This window comes from Bombina bombina, chromosome 8, assembly GCF_027579735.1.
Source record: "Bombina bombina isolate aBomBom1 chromosome 8, aBomBom1.pri, whole genome shotgun sequence".
Taxonomy (NCBI): Eukaryota; Metazoa; Chordata; class Amphibia; order Anura; family Bombinatoridae; genus Bombina; species Bombina bombina.
This window is the reverse complement of record NC_069506.1, coordinates 259,440,158-259,459,431: the sequence shown is the minus strand read 5'-3', so window position 1 is coordinate 259,459,431 and position 19,274 is coordinate 259,440,158. Positions and strand designations below refer to the sequence as shown.

At 35.7% G+C, this 19,274-nt stretch overlaps 1 protein-coding gene across 1 annotated transcript in view; it reads right to left on the bottom strand.

The window, feature by feature from the left end:
• LOC128638985 (alpha-tectorin-like) overlaps positions 1–19,274 on the bottom strand; it is a 110,780-nt gene that overhangs the window by 67,775 nt on the left and 23,731 nt on the right. Inside the window, exons 3-4 of the mRNA XM_053691126.1 lie at positions 8,550–8,680; positions 7,882–8,163 (exon numbers count right to left, since the gene is read on the bottom strand). Of these exons, the coding sequence (XP_053547101.1) occupies positions 7,882–8,163; positions 8,550–8,680 (413 nt within the window). The remainder of the gene's footprint in view (positions 1–7,881; positions 8,164–8,549; positions 8,681–19,274) is intronic.

The following is a 19,274-nucleotide window of genomic DNA, read 5'->3' as shown; positions in this document are numbered from 1 at the left end:
GAAGTAAGCTTTTTGCAGGTAGAGCATGTATTACAACTTGAAAGTAAGCAGTTTTTTTGCGCAAGCGCTAATCTGATGCGCTCAAAATGCCAAAGACCTAATATCTTTGAGCCATTATAATTTTGTTGCACATTTGATTCAAAATTATTTTTATCAGATAGTGTTATTACGACTGTAACTGTACTTTGTAATGTATTTTTTATGTGTTTTGTGATATTTTTTTGTTTCGTGAAACAGTAAACCAGAGCTCTGAGGACATGATATGCACGTTAACTTTAATTGCGCTCAAGCGATAGCATTTACTTTCAACTTGTAATATGAGCGATAATCCTGATGTGCGAAAACCCCTTTTCGCTTGTGTGTAACTGTTAGAGCACCATTTGTAATGTGGCCCACTGTTTACTAATTTCGAGCTACATTTTCACAATGTGCTTGACTCTTTAGAAAGAGATAAATATATAAATGTTAAAATAATTAAAAATATCCAAAATACAGCAGTGTCTTTGTTAAATATATGCTTACATACATAAATAAATACACATTTATGTTAAAATAACTGTTTAGACAAAACATATATTTTTAATTTTTTTAAAATGTAAATTCCCTTTAAAAAAAATACAAATATTTTGGTAAATTCTGCACCATTCATAGACACTGACTACAATAACATGAAAACAAATGATATTTTTAGAATAATGACAAATCATCAGTGCTTGTGGTTGTCATGTGTTTATTATCTGACTAGTTTGGCACAGATAGAGATCTTCTCATCTGGTTGCCGTGCTATATCCTGTTTGCTTTAATTAAAAATAAAGATTAACACATTACATTATCATTAAACACTAATGGTATTAAAAGCAAAAGGCAAAGAAGTTACAGTTAGTAAACTATAAATAGTTAAGTGTCAGTGAAAATATGCTTAAATCAGTCAGTGCAAAATAACATTAATGATTAAAAAAACTCCTCAAACAATGTAGAGAAAATTAATTAAACATACAACTGTGCTGTGGAACACAGAATAGCCAATCAAATCAAATATATTCAAGGGGTATACATACACAAGGGACTAGATTACAAGTGAAGTGATACACTAACTGCACTCAAGGTGAATCAATAGCGCTCCAATGTTAGCACTGGTATCACAAAGTAAAAATTTAGCATGCGGATATCATGAACATGCTACCTAGTTCCCTATAGAGTTCTATGGAATGTGCTAAAAAGGCCTTTGTTTTTCACTTGAACACTAACCTGAAGGTGTGCTAGGCCAACTATGCTAAAGCCGAAGGTACGTTAATGCATTAGGAATACTTCAAATGCCTATGTTCTTCGTTTAGAAGAAAATGTTTTTTTCTAGTTATATACGGTATCTCACAAAAGTGAGTACACCCTTCACATTTTTGTAAATATTTTATTATATCTTTTCATGTGACAACACTGAAGAAATTACACTTTAATACAATGTAAAGTAGTGAGTGTACAGCCTGTATAACAGTGTAAATTTGCTGTCCCCTCAAAATAACACAAAACACAGCCATTAATGTCTAAACCGTTGGCAACAAAAGTGAGTACACCCCTAAGTGGAAATGTCCAAATTGGAACTAATTAGCCATTTTCCCTCCCCGGTGTCATGTGACTCGTTAGTGTTACAAGGTCTCAGGTGTGAATGGGGAGCAGGTGTGTTACATTTGGTGTTATCGCTCTCACACTCTCTCATACTGGTCATTGGATGTTCAACATGGCCCCTCATGGCAAAGCACTCTCTGAGGATCTGAAAAAAAGAATTGTTGCTCTACATAAAGATGGCCTAGGCTATAAGAAGATTGCCAAGACCCTGAAACTGAGCTGCAGCATGGTGGGCAAGACTATACAGTGGTTTCACAGGACAGGCTCCACCCAGAACAGACCTCACCATGGTCGACCAAAGAAGTTGAGTGCACTTGCTCAGGTTCATATCCAGAGGTTGTCTTTCAGAAGTAGATGTATGAGTGCTGCCAGCATTGCTGCAGAGGTTGAAGTGGTGGGGGGTCAGCCTGTCAGTGCTCAGACCATACACCACACACTGCATCAAATTGCATGGCTGTCGTCCCAGAAGGAGGCCTCTTCTAAAGATGATGCACAAGAAAGACAAGCAGACTAAGGACATAGATTACTGGAACCATGTCCTGTGGTCCAATGAGACGAAGATAAACTTACAGTCAAGTATGGTGGTGGGCGTGTCATGTTCTGAGCCTGCATGAGTGCTGCCGGCACTGGAGAGCTAAAGTTCATTGAGGGAACTATGAATGCCAACATGTACTGTGACATACTGAAGCAGAGCATGATCCCCTCCCTGAGCATGATAGCGACCCCAAACACACCTCCAAGATGACCATTGCCTTGCTAAAGAAGCTGAGGGTAAAGGTGATGGACTGGCCAAGCATGTCTCCAGACCTGAACCCTATTGAGCCTCTGTGGGGCATCCTCAAACAGAAGGTGGGGGAGCGCAAGGTCTCTAACATCCGCCAGCTCCGTGATGTCATCATGGAAGAGTGGAAGAGGACTCCAGTGACAACCTGTGAAGCTCTGGTGAACTCCTTGCCCAAGAGGGTTAAGGCAGTGATGGAAAATAATGGTGGACACACAAAATATTGACACTATGGGCCCAATTTGGACATTTCCACTTAGGGGTGTACTCACTTTTGTTGCCAACGGTTTAGACATTAATGGCTGTGTCTTGAGTTATTTTTAGGGGGCAGCAAATTTACACTGTTATACAGGCTGTACACTCACTACTTTGTAGCAAAGTGTCATTTCTTCAGTGTTGTCACATGAAAAGATATAGTAAAATATTTACAAAAATGTGAGGGGTGTACTCACTTTTGTGAGATACTGTATATAAATATTTATATATTTTTTTTAAAAAAAGAAAATTTTCTTCTAATCTCAGAAGGAATTTCAAGTGTTTCTATTAAAAAATGATATTGCATATTTCAAAGTAATTGACTAAGAAGAGCTCAAAAGTATATATATATATATATATATATATGTGTATATATATATATATATATATATATATATATATATATATATATATATATATATATATATATACAAAAAGTAAGTAGTTGGAGTCCAGCACCATAAATTATGCTTAATTTTCAACCTGTGTGCTTGTCACCAAGGAGTATCAGCAAAACTCCAATGTACACAGTCCATGTAGAAAAAATGTGACAGCACCACAGTACAAAATTCTTCTTTAAAGGTGAAAAATGTTCTTTATTAGGATATAGCAACCATAAAAGCGACGTTTCGGACCTACATGGTCCTTAATCATACGTAGTTAAAAGACAATCAAACAGACATTTAAAAAGGGTATCTGGACCAATCAGGTTTCAGTTTCCATTACTAATTGGTTTAACCCATACCTATCCAGGTTTTACAAACTACAATATAATAGTGACCTTTAGTGGTACCAGAATATATACCATGTTATAAAATTATAAAAACAAATACAAATCATAATCCCTATTCAGACCATGGGGATGTAATGTATTTAGACGCTTAATCCACCATACCTCTTTTGTTTCAATTTTAGTTCCCTATTACCCCCTCTTCTGTGGTTGGGGATATGGTCAATTACTTGGAAACGGAGTTGGCTAACTGTGTGTCCCATATGTGTGACATGTGCAGATACAGGAAGTGTTAGGTCCTTTGATTTAATAGAAGCTTTATGTTGGCTGAATCTATCGCTGGCGGCCTGAGTGGTCTTGCCAATATAGCAAAGACCACATGGGCATTTGAGTAAGTAAATTACATAGTTGGTCTGACATGTGTACAGTCCATTAATGGTATATTGTTTCCTTTTGTCATTTTGTGCCAAAAAGTTTCCTTTTATAATTGAATTGCACTGTGCGCAATGAAGACAAGGATAACAACCCTTATTTGGTGTGGTCAAGTAATTAATACCCAGGGATTTTATTGTCCCTACATCTGCTTTGATAATATTGTCCCTAAGATTTTTTACCCTTCTGTACGATGGCATAGGGGGCAATTTAAAAGAATCAACCTCTGGATTATATTTCGATAATAAGTGCCAGTATTTCCTCACTATTTTAAAGACATCATTGCTCTTATTGCTGTATTCCATAGAGAAAACCAATCTGTTTGAACATTTCTCTGTTATACTTTGTTTTTTGTTTTGTCTTTCATCCAATTCCTGGATGCTCTTGTTAATAGTTTCCCTTGGATAGCCTCTTTGGATAAATTTATTGCCCATAGATTTTAATCTTTCTGGCAATATACCCTGATCCTTAACTATTCTCCTTGTGCGAAGTAGCTGACTCCTAGGTATAGATTTAAATACAGTCTCAGGATGGAAGCTTTCATATCTCAACAAAGTATTTCTATCCGTAGGTTTAGTATAAAGATCAGTGCTTAGTATACTACCATGCTTATACACTGTGGTATCCAAAAAATTAACCTGTTGTGTAGAATATGAAAGTGTGAATCTAATGCCTATCATTGAGGCATTCATATCTTCAACAAACTGCAATAAAGACTCCAATGAGCCCCCCCATATGCCAAAGATATCATCAATAAATCTTAGCCACAGCTTACAGCAGCTGATGAATGGCTGATTGCTATAGACAAATTTGTTCTCGAAGCCACTCATGAATAAATTGGCATATGAGGGGGCTACATTGGAGCCCATAGCTGTTCCTCATTTTTGCATGTAGTAGGTGTTTTGGAAAAGGAAATACTGTAGTTACAATATAGTACAAGTCTTAACATGTCATCAACAAAATCAATCTGGGATTGGTTATATAATCTGCTATCATCCAAAAAACTTTTAATAGTCATTAGACCAGCCTCATGGGGGATAGAGGTATAGAGATTTACCACATCTAATGAAAAGATTAGCCATGTCTCCTCTACTTCAACCCCTGTGAGTTGTGTCAGAAAATCATTTGTATCTTTAATAAAAGATTTTTGTTGTTTAACAAAGGGAAAAAGAATTTTATCCAAAAAAATGGAAACATTGGAAAATACAGAATCAGTACAGGCTACAATAGGGTGTCCTGGCGGGTGGGAAAGATTTTATGCATTTTGGGCAGTGTATAAAAAACTGGTGTTATGGGGTATTTATTAAACAAAAAATCATAAACTTGCTTAGAGATGATGTTATGTCCCAAAGCCCTATCAAGTATACCTTTAAGCTCTTTCTGTATCTCACTGAGGGGATTGTGATCCAATATTTCATAAACCCCCCATCTGACAATTGTTGTAAGATTTCTTGTATGTAGTAGTCAGTGTCCACTATTGCTCCGTCCTTGTCGGCATTTTTTATAGTGATATTTTTATTGTTTTTCAAGGTAGATATAGCCTCCCACTCCCCTTTGGTTAAATTATATTGTTTAGTGTGTGGATTTAATCTAGTTTTTTTTATTAAGGTGGCAACATCTTGTTGGACAAATTTAACAAATGTTTCTACACCAGAGTTACTTGTGGGTGGTTTAAATGCAGATTTTTTTATGCAAATTTAACATTCCCAAATTAAAACATTCGCTTTGCATTGTTTCTTCATTTATTATGTTCTGCTCACCCACATTAACTGCACCGCTGACTGCCAGACGCTGTAATCACAAGAAACAGTCTTGACAAAGGTCCCTGCGAGGACCGAAACGTTGACTGAACTTATGAATCAATAAAAGTACTTTTGTGCATATTAAGACCTGTGAGTGCCTCTTCCTTTTGAAAAGTTTCTACCTATTTACCATAGAGTGCACCCAGGCGCATACCACTAACAGTGAGTCCTTGGATCCCAGAATCTTGTATATATATATATATATATATATATATATATATGTTCAAATATTTGCATCACTAATATATATATAGTCCAATAAAAAGTATCATTGCTCAATATATATATATATATATATATATATATACACACCTTTGAGCCCTTTCAAGTTCAACACCTTGTCATATACTATATTCCTTTTTAAATCTTTTAAAACATTTTTTCCAATATTTAACTGATATTTTTTATTAAATATGCTTATTACATTATTAATTTAAATTTTTCTGTTGAAATCTTTTTTTGACAGTTGAATTCGAATGTAAGATTCAAATTCGAAATAGTATTTCTAATCTAATACTGTGTTTAATAAATGTAATATTCAAATTCGAAATAGTATGTCTAATCTAATACTGTGTTTTTTAAATGTGATATTCAAATTCAAATGTGACATTCGAATTTGAGCGTCACATTCGAATTCGAAATAGTATTTCTAGTCTAATACTGTGTTTTTTAAATGTAATATTCGAATGTGAATGTGACATTCAAATTTGAATGTCACATTCAAATTCTAATGTCACATTCGAATCGAAATAGTATTTCTCATTTACAACTGTGTTTAATAAATGTAATATTCGAATGTTACATTTGAATTCGAATGTAACATTCAAATTTGACATAGTATTTCTAGTCTAATACTGTGTTTTTTAAATGTAATATTTGAATTTGAATGTGACATTCGAATTTGAATGTGACATTCGAATTCAAAATAGTATTTCTAGTCTAATACTGTGTTTTATAAATGTAAAATTCGAATTTGAATGTCACATTCAAATCGAAATAGTATTTCTAGTTTACAACTGTGTTTAATAAATGCAATATTCGAATGCTACATTCGAATTCGAATGTAACATTCGAATTCGAAATATTATTTCTAGTCTAATACTGTGTTTTATAAATGTAATATTTGAATTTGAATTTCACATTCGAATTCAAAATATTGTTTCTAATCTACAATTGTGTTTTATAAATGTAATATTAGAATTCGAATGTCACATTCGAATTGAAATAGTATTTCTAGTTTACAACTGTGTTTAATAAATGTAATATTCGAATGCTACATTCGAATTTGAATGTAAAATTCGAATTCTAAATAGTATTTCTATTCTAATACTGTGTTTTATAAATGTAATATTCGAATTGGAATGTCACATTCGAATTCGAAATAGTATTTCTAATCTACAATTGTGTTTTATAAATGTAATATTCTAATTCAAATGTGACATTCGAATTCGAATGTGACATTCGAATTCAAAATAGTATTTCTAGTCTAATACTGTGTTTTATAAATGTAATATTCGAATTTGAATGTCACATTCGAATCGAAATAGTATTTCTAGTTTACAACTGTGTTTAATAAATGTAATATTCGAATGCTACATTCGAATTCGAATGTAACATTTGAATTCGAAATAGTATTTCTAGTCTAATACTGTGTTTTATAAATGTAATATTCGAATTTGAATTTCACATTCAAATTCGAAATATTGTTTCTAATCTACAATTGTGTTTTATAAATGTAATATTCTAATTCGAATGTGACATTCAAATGTGACATTCGAATTTGAATATGAAATTCGAATGTGACATTCGAAAACTGTAAATAACATTCGATAATAGAATTTTAAAGAATATTCGTTCTTATCAACATTCTATTATTTAAATCGAATTTCTACAATAACATTCGTTCTAACATTCGAATTTGAATATCAATACATTCACCCATCCCTAGCAAGCACACAGCTAGATTAAAAGCAGAATGGAATAGTTAGTTACAGCATTTGGCCAAATGTTAATAGGCCCAGGTCTCATTTTGACTGAGGATTGCTTGTGAACATAGTTAACTTCTGCATGAGATTGATGATCTACTGTTTTTTGTGATATTATTAAGAAATATAAAAACTGCTAAAGGACTTAGCTATCTCAGGACATGGAGTACCTTTCTGTTTTGTTAAGTCCAAGCTATTTTTTTAAGGCACATGTATTAGGGATCATAGATAAATTACAATTAATACATAGCCATACCCAAAAACTGCACATACCTTTTTTGATCTCGTACCAAAGTAGGCTACGTTATCCCATGTGCCCACAAATGCCCATGTTGCCTTGAAATGAAGGTTTGGGAAATATTTATTCAAATCATCTGTTATTCTCTTTAAAAGTTTTGGATCTGTGCTTTCCCGGTAATAGACAGTGCCCCCTCTTTCATTGTTCACATCCCCCCAATATGGGGCAACAAAAGGACTTCCATTTGATAGTGGAAAGGCATTAGGTGTGTACTGTGAAACAGCAATACCAAATGAAATCACGCCATTATTGTTTACCTGTAAATATAGAGCAGAAGGTTACTATTGGTAGGTCTCTATAGTAAGGCTTATTAAACTTAAAATTGTATTCCTCTGTCCCAGGAAGGCTCAAATGAATCATTAACCTTCTGTTAAATCACCTCTCTCTCTTCTCTCCTCCAAGCTATACATATTTAGGCCATCATCAAGTTTTATTTTTTAGACCTTGTACTATTGTAATAATCAGCCTTTGAACATATTACAGTTTATATATCCCCAAAACTGACCCCTACGTAACACCATAAAATAACTGTCTTTTAGTAAATGCATTGTGAATACAAATAACCCACCCTAGCCACAATGGGTATGGTTATCTGGCTTAATCGTTATTGTACATAATTACAATAAGTCAAATGAATACATACAAAGAGAGAATTATGTGTTTTTCCAAAAAATGTAAATGGAACCGAGATAGTAAGTCGATTAGATGCACCATCATCTTTTCTTGGAGTTTCTTTATCCCCAACTGATAATCCATAAGGATAGAGAACCGATTCTAGAAATGGATAAAAAAAAAAAAGAAGCTGAAAACGTACGCATATTATAAGCATACAGGGCTAGATTGCAAGTGGAAAACAATTTAAAACACAGGGTCCGTTATCTTGTGCACAATCTAGTAATACAAGTGGACGGTTACATTTTTTAACCAGAGCATATTAATATGGATAAAACTTGTTTACCACATACATAGAATGACATGAAGAAATCTACTACTTGGGCACCATTGACTTTGAACTCAAGCGATATTCAACATGAATTTTACTGTGCTCCCACATATAAATCTAATCTGTGAGGGATTTATCACACCCGTACTATCAGACGGGCAGATGTTAGCCTGCTCTAGACTTTTGCTCCAGTAATAAAATATAACTTTGGACATGTAAAATGAGCCAAAAAATAGAGGCGCTATTGATTGCACTAAAGAGATATTAATGTACAAAATCAACGATATTTTTGCCCTTCATTTGTAATCTAGCCCAATGATTTTTCTATTTATCTATAGCAGTATTTATTGGAGCAAACTTACTGTACCTTTAAAATTTATTGAAACCCCTTATTTATATTACGTCATGTTACACCCAAGGATCCCAATAATATTAATTATAAAAACTATTGCATAATATGAGTCGCTAGAAAATACTTCAGGACTATTTGCTGCCTAATGAAAGGTGCAGACACACTTACACCTAGATTACAAATTTTGCATTCCGGTTTTAACGCTGAAAAAACTGCATTTTCAGAGTAAAAATCGGAACGCAGCCAATACGAGTCTTGTCGGTATAGATGTACTGCAAGCATTTTAGCCTGTAACGCAACGTCAATCCCGCACTCAAAAAATGAAGTTTTTGTGTGGGATTTCCATAGCACTGGTATTACAAGTTGTGCTCCATACTGCACTCCAATACCAGCGCTGCTTAAGTCAGCGGTGAGCTGGTTGTACGTGCTCATGCACGATTTCCCCGTAGACATCAATGTGGAGAGCCGACTGAGAAAAAGTCTAACACCTGCAATAAAGCAGCGTAAAGCTCAGTAATGCAGCCCCATTGATTCTTATGGGGAAACAAAATTTATTTTTACACCTAACACCCTAACATGAACCCCGAGTCTAAACACCCCTAATATTACACTTATTAACCCCTAATCTTCTGACCCCAACATTGCCGCCACCTACATTATACTTATTAACCCCTAATCTGCCGCCACCAACGTCGCTGCCACTATACTAAAGTTATTAACCCCTAAACCTAAGTCTAACCCTAACACCCCCAAACTTAAATATAATTAAAATAAATCTAAAGAAAACCTACTATTAATAACTAAATAATTCCTATTTAAACTAAATACTTACCTGTAAAATAAACCCTAAACTAGCTACAATATAACTAATAGTTACATTGTAGCTAGCTTAGGGTTTATTTTTATTTTACAGGCAAGTTTGTATTTAATTTAACTAGGTAGAATAGTTACTAAATAGTTATTAACTATTTACTAACTACCTAGCTCAAAAAATACAAATTTACCTGTAAAATAAAACCTAACCTAAGTTACACTAACACCTAAAACTACACTACAATTTAATAAATTACCTAAACTAAATACAATTAACTAAATTAAATACAAATACCTAAATTAAAAAACCCCCCACTAAATTACACAAAATAAAAAACAAATTACAAGATATTTAAACTAATTACACCTAATCTAATAGCCCTAACAAAATAAAAAAGCCCCCCCAAAATAAAAAAAAAACCTAGCCTAGCTAAATTACCAATGGCCCTTAAAAGGGCCTTTTGTGGGGCATTGCTCCAAAGAAATCAGCTCTTTTACTTGTAAAAAAAAATACAAACAACCCCCCAACAGTAAAACCCACCACCCATACAACCAACCCCCCAAATAAAACCCTAACTAAAAAATCTAAGCTCCCCATTGCCCTGAAAAGGGGGCATTTAGCTCTATTGCTGCCCAAATCCCTAACCTAAAAATAAAACCCACCCAATAAACCCTTAAAATAACCTAACACTAACCCCTGAAGATCCACTTACAGTTTTGAACAGCCGAAATCCATCCTCAACGAAGCCAGGAGAAGTCCTCAGCGAAGCGGCAAGAAGTCCTCAGCAAAAGCCGTTAGAAGTCTTCATCCAAGCCGGGAGAAGTGGACCTCCAGACGGGCAGAAGTCTTCATCCAGACAGCATCTTCTATCTTCATCCATCTGGCACGGAGCAGGTCCATCTTCAAGACATCCGACATGGAGCATCCGCTTCTGCCGACGACTACCCGATGAATGAAGGTTCCTTTAAGTGATGTCATCCAAGATGGCGTCCCTTAGATTCTGATTAGAATTCTATCAGCCAATCGGAATTAAGATTGGATCAGCCAATAGGATTGAACTTCAATCCTATTGGCTGATCCAATAAGCCAATAGGATTGAGCTCGCATTCTATTGGCTGTTCCAATCAGCTAATAGAATGCAAGCTCAATCCTATTGGCTGATTGGATCAGAAAATAGGATTGAAGTTCAATCCTATTGACTGATTGCATCAGCTAATAGGATTTTTTAACCTTAATTCCGATTGGCTGATAGAATTTGAACAGCCAATAGGATTTCAGTAGCTCTCATCCTATTGGCTGATTAGAATTTCAAAAATCAAATCAGCCAATAAGAATGCAAGGGATGACATTTTGAAATGGCTCCCTTGCATTGAAGATTTAGTGTACAGAGGAGAATGTGTGAAGAGGACACTCCGTGCCGGATGTCTTGAAAGATGGACCTGCTACCCGCCACCAGGATGAAGATAGAAGATGCCGCCTAGATGAAGATAGAAGAAGCCATCTGGATGGATGAAGACCTCACTGCCTGTATGAAGACCTTACTGGCTGGATGAAGACTTCTTGCCGCCTGGAGGTCCGGACTTCAAAAACTGTAAGTGGATCTTCGTGGGTTAGTGTTAGGTTTTTTTTAACTTTTTTTTTGGGGTGTTTTTTTTTTATTAGGGTTTGGGCTATCTTAAAAAAAGCTAAATGCACTTTTCAGGGCAATGAAAAAGAGCTGAATGCCCTTTTAAGGGCAATGTCTATACAAATGCCCTTTTCCGGGCAATGGGTAGCTTAGGTCTTTGTTAGAGTAAAGTTTTTTAATTTGGGGGTGGGTTGGGTGATGGTTTTACTGTTTGGGGGTCTTTGTATTTTTTTTCAGGGAAAAGAGCTGATTTCTTTAGGGCAATGTCCTACAAAAGGCCCTTTTAAGGGCTATTGGTAGTTTATTGTAGGCTAGGGGTTTTTTTTTTTTTTTTTTTTGGTGGGGGGGTATTTTTAGGGCTATTAGATTAGGTATAATTGTTTTTGATTTTTGATAATTTCATTCATTATTTTTCATATTTTTTTGTAATTTCGTATTTTTTATTTTTGTAATTTCGTATTTTTTATTTTTTAACATTTTAGACTTAATTTTTTTAGTAGTGTTAGGTTTAGGGGTTAATAGTTTAAATACGTTTTTTGCTGTCGGTTTAGGGGTTAATATGTTTATTTAGTGGAGGTGATGTGGGGGAGCGGCTGAATATGGGTTAATAACTTTATTATAGTGTGGGCGATGTTGGGGTGCAGGGGAATATGGGTTAATAACTTTATTATAGTGGCGGCGATGTCAGGGAGCGCCGGAATAGGGGTTAATAACTTTAGTTGGTGGCGATGTCGGGAGTGGCAGATTAGGGGTTAATAACTTTATTTAGGTGTCGGTGATGCCGGGTGCAGCAGATTAGGCGTGTTTAGACTAGGGATTTATGTTAGGGTGTAAGGTTTAAATGTAACTTTTTTCCCCATAGACCTCAATGGGGTTGCGTTACGGCGATCGCCATTCCGCGTTTCAGGTGTTAGTTTTTTTTCTAGCATGCTCTCCCCATCTATGTCTATGGGGAAAGCGTGCACAAGCACGTCAAAGCAGCCCTTGGATTTTGTGGGGTATGGAGCTCATCGCAACAATCACATTTACAACGTGGCTTTTCAAAAATTTCTAATGTCAGCGCTATGGAGGGTGAAATAACACAACTTTTGTTGCATTCATTTCACACCCTCTATAGCGTAATCTAGGTGATAGAAGGAAATGCCTGTATCATGTGAGATTTCTTGCTCCATGTGACATCATCACACACCATCAGCATATGACAAAGAGTTCGGAAAAAAAAGAAATTATACCACCCATTTCTTAAATATGTAAAGTATGTTTTGTTTCTTGTCTGGTTTATTAAAATGCATCCGTACAGCTGAGCATATACAATAGGCAAAAGTATACAGTTAGTGAAATCTCTGAATAAAGGTCCATCTAATCACTTCATTACCAATCTGCACGTTAAAGGGACAGTCTAGTCATAATTAACCTTTAGTAATTCTGAAAGGATAAGCAATTTTTTTATATATTTCTTTATTTAATATCCAACAGAATATACACTTTAAATTATAAATATATAATCACATAAGAACAAATATGGGGATGCGAGGGAAAGTACCTTGCAGGGTGCCTAGAAAAAAGCATTAAAAAAAACCCCCAAAAAAAACAAAAAGCAGCATATAACAAAAAAATGCATCCTTCTAAACTTTTATCCAAGATTCAGCATCATACCTCTATTTGGTGTTTTCCCTCTAAGAATAAAAAACAGACCTATAATCAAGAGTTCTTTATCCAACCTTCATCTAACCCTATTATATAAACTCAAGTGTGTCTCCAGTTATCTTTGTGTTACTCTGTTGGAGTATTTTATTATTTTCTTAGTACTACCTCATAACCCAAATGGCTGGGGTCTACATAAACTGCTATCGACCATAACCAAACCAGGCCCAAGGAGGCCAGGTTAAAAGGTCCAGACTAAACCAACCAACCATAACAAGACAAAACAAACAAAGAAAAAAAAGAAGAAAGAAAGAAAAAAAAGAAGAAAGAAAAAAAAAAGGAAGGAAAAGAAGGGGTGAGAAAGACAGCCCTATTGCCAAAGGCCCAGCAACACACATTCTGATTATGAATTTCTAAATGGGTAGATTAATTGTTCAATTTCATTACAAGGTAAAGATTTAATAAAAACTGACCATTTAGCAAAAAATATAGTAACATCATGTTTATTATTTAAATTGGTATCCATCTGTTCAAGAATGCATTGTTTTTTCAAGCAGTTTTTAACTTCTGGAATACTGGGGGTTGCTCTCCCTTTCCATTTCCTGAAAATTAAATATCTAGCTGCTAAGATGGCCATATTAAAAATCTTATTGTTTACCTGCCGATTCTCCGGGCCTTTCCATAAGCACAATATATATGGTAGCTTTAGTGTCAGAGGGAAGATCCCCAAAGTTTTATTGAGCCAATATTGTAATTTAAACCAGAAGTGTTGAATCCTTGGGCAATCCCATAACATATGTACAAGATTATCCGACAACAAGGAGCACCTGGGACAGTGATTATAATTAAGATTTCCACATCTAAAACGCTTCTCAGGGGTAAAGTAAGTCATTAGGAGTAATTTAATATGAGATTCTCTCCAAGAGGAGGAAAGAGTGGTTTGCGTTACTTCAAAGATTGAAGATTGGATATAACCAGTATCCACATTATTCTGCAATGAAGCTGTGGCCCATTTGGTAAAGATTTTTTCCAAATTGAGGATACCCTTAAGGGAGCTCAGAGCTTGGTAACAAGGAGAAACTGACATAAGTCCATTTTTAACTAACACAAGTCATTTCTCAATGCTCCCCAAAGTCCAATTCCAGCCAAAATTGCTTGTTAAGTTCAGCACAAAGTGCCTTGCTTGTAGATATGCAAAAAAATCTTTTTGAGGGACATTAAACTCCCTCCTAAGGGAAGCAAAGGTTTTAATATAATTCCTATCAAAGTCCAGCAATTGAGAAACATTACTTAAACCCAAACTATTCCATCTCTGAAAAGGGAATAATTGGAGTCCATCTTGAAATTGAGGATTACCTAATATTGGCATATATTTAGAAATACCCTATTGTCATGATACAATCATGTGGAGTAGTTGATGCCTGGATTGGCTCCTCAGCAGAGGTGGTATTGTCTCAGCCTGGAAGTGAACCATTTGTTCTGTGTGTGTGGAATCTATATTCAGAGAAGCTGTGAGCTGAGCCCCTTCCCCCTCCTTAGCCTAGTGATGTGTGTAAAGGAATGCAGAACGCTCCTCCCCTTGGAGACTGATAGTGGTAGCTAAGACTTGTTTTTATTGGCCAGACTCGTAAATTATAACCCGGGCGTTGTCTTTGACAAGACAAAGGAATTCTGTTTTAAGTATGCAACAGAGACTTTTTTAGTCAGAACTGCCCTTGGGACCAGAAGACTAACATCGGATGGCAGCTCTCCACATATCTAAAGGAATTTGATAATAAGTAAGGTATTGTGTAATTCTTTTTCATGTCCCATTTTGTTTTTTAAAGAACTGTAGCTTTGTAATTGTATGTTGTTTTGAGTGTATTTATAATTTTGCACTGTGTAACCTGTGTTGATATTTTTGTTATTAAATACATAGAAAATCTAATTCTGTCTTTGGGCTCTAATATCTGAATTCCCACTCCTGTTGAGACAAGGTTAAAGGCACGTTACCAAGGTGTTAAATAGTGTGAGTTTTTAGGGGTTCCCCAGAACTCCCCTTTAATTTAAAAGTTTTGGTGGTGGCAGCAGGGGAATTGTTAATTAGAGCAGTGTGGACAAGAATTGGGGGCTAATGAGGTGTCCCTTCTAAGGTCCTTTTGCAGAGTTGCAAGGATAAGGGAACCAGAGCTGTGTGCCATTAACCCCTTCATGCCCACGCCCCTCTATTGTGACGCTGAGAAGGCGTGATTCGTCACACCTATGATCTAAATCAAAAAGTTTGCATACTCTCCTACAAGCCTGGAGTGGATTAAATATAGTTCTCAGTTTTTTTATCTCTCTAGGTAATGAACTAAGATTGCAATGAATTATTGCTACAGGCGAAAGTGGATAAGTTACACTTCTCTCAAGTTCATTATCAGTAACATAATCTCTCACACAGATCCAATCCATAATTAAACGCATCAGAAAAGCATAGTTATATAATTTAATATCTGGCAGAGCTAGCCCTGCAAATTTTCTAGGAAGAGAGAGTTTACATAATAAGATTCTAGGTTTTTTGTTTTGCCAAATGAAATTTCTCAGGGCGGTATTAAATGTTAAGACATCTTTTCCCTTAAGAATCAATGGAGTATTCTGAAGGACATAAAGAAGTTTAGGAAGACAGATCACTTTGTACAGGGCTATGCGACCTGACAGAGAAAGGGGAAGATTTTGCCAATTTTTCAGATTCTCTTTAATTTTATTCAATACTGGAAGAATATTAAGGCTATACCAAGTATCTGGATTAGAAGAAATTGTAATACCCAGATACCTAAAAGATCCAGAGATTACTTTAAATGGTATATTTGTGAGGGATTCACCGGGTTGTTTAATCCAGAGAAGTTCAGATTTTGTAGAATTCACCTAATACCCAGAAAAAGAGCGAAACTGATCAATAATTGTCAGAAGTTTTGGGATATTAACGGAAGTATTTGAAATATATATGAGAATATCATCAGCATATAAGGCTATTTTCAGCTCCTTCTTGCCAATCCTAATCCCTTCAAGATGATGTCTAACACAAACTCTATGGAGAGATTGAAGAGAAGAGGAGAAAGGTGACACCCCTGCCGAATTCCTCTACCAAGCAATATATCTGAAGAGATCATACCATTAACTATCATCCTTGTAGAAGCCACATTATATAAATTGTCAATAAATTCAAGGAAACTACCACGGAAGCCAAAACGTTGAAGAGAATAAAGTATAAAATCATAATGAACTGAATCGAAAGCTTTTTCAGCATCTATTGAGATGATTGCTGAGTCAGGGGTATCCCTCCCCCCTGCCCTCCCCAACCTCTCCCAAGTTTTAAAATAATCAATGGTAAGAAACACTTCCCTTATCTTGGCAGAGGAATTTTATTTAAACATGAATCCTGCCTGATCCTTATGAATAATACCAGGAAGGATAGATTGGAGCCTTGATGCCAAAATTGAGGTAAGTATTTTATAGTCTGAATATAACAAGGCTATAGGCCTGTATGATTCCTTCTTACCGGGATCCTTCCCTTGTTTGAGAATTAAAGTAGTATAGGAAGCAGTAAACCTGGAGGAGGGCGGGCTACCCTTAATATACATGTCATTGTAAAGTGAAGTTAAATGTGGGACAATTACCGGGGATACTATCTTATAAAGTTCATTGGGAAGAGCGTCCAGACCTGGAGCTTTAGTTAGGGAGAGATCTTGAATTACTCTGGACACTTCAGACTCAGAAATAGGAAAATTAAGAGTTTCAGCTAGTTCAGATGTTAGTGTCGGGTAAGAAATTTTACTCCAGAAATCCTCGCTCTCCAAGTTATTTGAATTTTTAAGGGAGTACAGGTCCTGGTAGTAACTTGAGAAGGTCTTCAACAGTTCTTCTGTCATTGTCAGAGTTTTGCCTTCTTCATGTAAAGAATCAATCAGAGATGAGCGTTTATCCCTCTTAACTAAGCTTGCGAGAAGTTTTCCGGTTTTATTTCCATATCTAAATAATTTCGCCTGAAATCTCAAATCTTTCTAAGATGACCTATAAAGAAGAAAAGAATTCCTTTCCTTTAATGCTCTCGTATATCGTGCCCAACTCTCAGATGTTTTCTCTAGCAAATGACAGTTATATGAATTAGATACTGACTTCAAAATTTCCTTTTCCCTAAGTTTAATTTTCTTTGTCCTATTTATACTATAGGCTAAAATCTCCCCCCTAAGAACTGCTTTCGCCGTTTTCCAAAAAATAGAGGGACGATTAGTATATTCGTGATTAAAGGAGGCAAATTCTTCAAACTTAAATTTAAGCCAATTTTTAAACTTTAAGTCTGATGCCAAATACACTGGAAAATAAAACCGATGATTTCTAGAAGCAAGATCACCAAGCTGAAAGTCAAGAAAAATAGGAGCATGGTCCGAAATACAAATAGGAAGAATCCCAGCAACCACTTTTAGTTTACATAGTCTTTCATCTAGAAGGAAAAAATCAATCCTTGAAAGTGACTTATGTGCCTTAGAAAGACAAGTAAAGTCTCTGGAGTCAGGATTCTGTGACCTACATAGGTCTCTAACCCTAAGAGTCTGAAAAAGTCTAATAAACAGTTTTGACTCTAGATTATCTCTTTTACTTTTAGAACAAGAATGGTTCTGTCTTAGGGGAGTAGTTATCAAGCCGTCAACCTAAAATACGCTGAAATTCCGCAGCGTATTTGTGGCGAGGCTGATTCGCCTTAGTTATCAAAGGCTAGAGACCGGCAAAAGTAGAATTTTGTGATGTAAGCTTCGATCCGCCGGACTCAGTCCGACACAGATCGAATCTTACGTCACTCCAGATGTTCCGCACACAGGTGCGGAACAATCTGACTACTTTTGCTAGTTATCAAAAAACTAGCAGGTACGCTCGGCACTTTTCCGGCCCAGCGTACCTGGTTTTCAAACCGCCACCCTGGAGGCGGCGGATCCCATAGCAATCAATGGGAGTCTTACCATAGCGAAAGTTCATGTTTGCTGCTGTCAGACATCCCATTGATTCCTATGGGAGCTGTCTACACCTAACACCCTAACATGTACCCCGAGTCTAAACACCCCTAATCTGCCCCCCTACACCGCCGCAACTAAATAAAGTTATTACCCCCTAAACCGCCGCTCCTGGAGCCCACCGCCACTATAATAAACTGATTAACCCCTAAACCGCCACTCCCAGACCCGCCGCCACTATAATAAATATGTTAACCCCCTATACCGGCGCCCCCGGAGCCCCCTGTAACTAAATAAAGTTAGTAACCCCTAAACCGCTGCTCCTAGACCCCGCCGCAACTCTTATAAATGTATTAACCCCTAAACCACCGCTCCCGGACACCGCCGCCACCTACATTATACTTACTAACCCCTATCCTGCCCCCCCTACACTGTCGCCACCTATAATAAATTTATTAACCCCTATCCTGCCCCCCCTACACCGCCGCCACTATAATAAAATTATTAACCCCTAAACCTAAGTCTAACACTAAACCTAACACCCCCCTAACTTAAATATTAATTAAATAAATATAAATAATATTTCTCTTATTAACTAAATGAATCCTATTTAAAACTAAATACTTACCTATAAAATAAACCCTAATATAGCTACAATATAAATAATAATTATATTGTAGCTATCTTAGGATTTATTTTTATTTTACAGGCATCTTTCAATTTATTTTAACTAGGTACAATAGCTATTAAATAGTTATTAACTATTTAATAGCTTACCTAGCTAAAATAAAGAGAAATTTACCTGTAAAATAAAAACTAACCTAAGTTACAATTACACCTAACACTACACTATACTTTAATATATTATTCCTATTTAAAACTAAATACTTACCTGTAAAATAAACCCTAAGATAGCTACAATGTAATTAATAGTTACATTGTAGCTATTGTAGGATTTATATTTATTTTACAGGTAACTTTGTATTTATTTTAGCTAGTTAGAATAGTTATTAAATAGTTA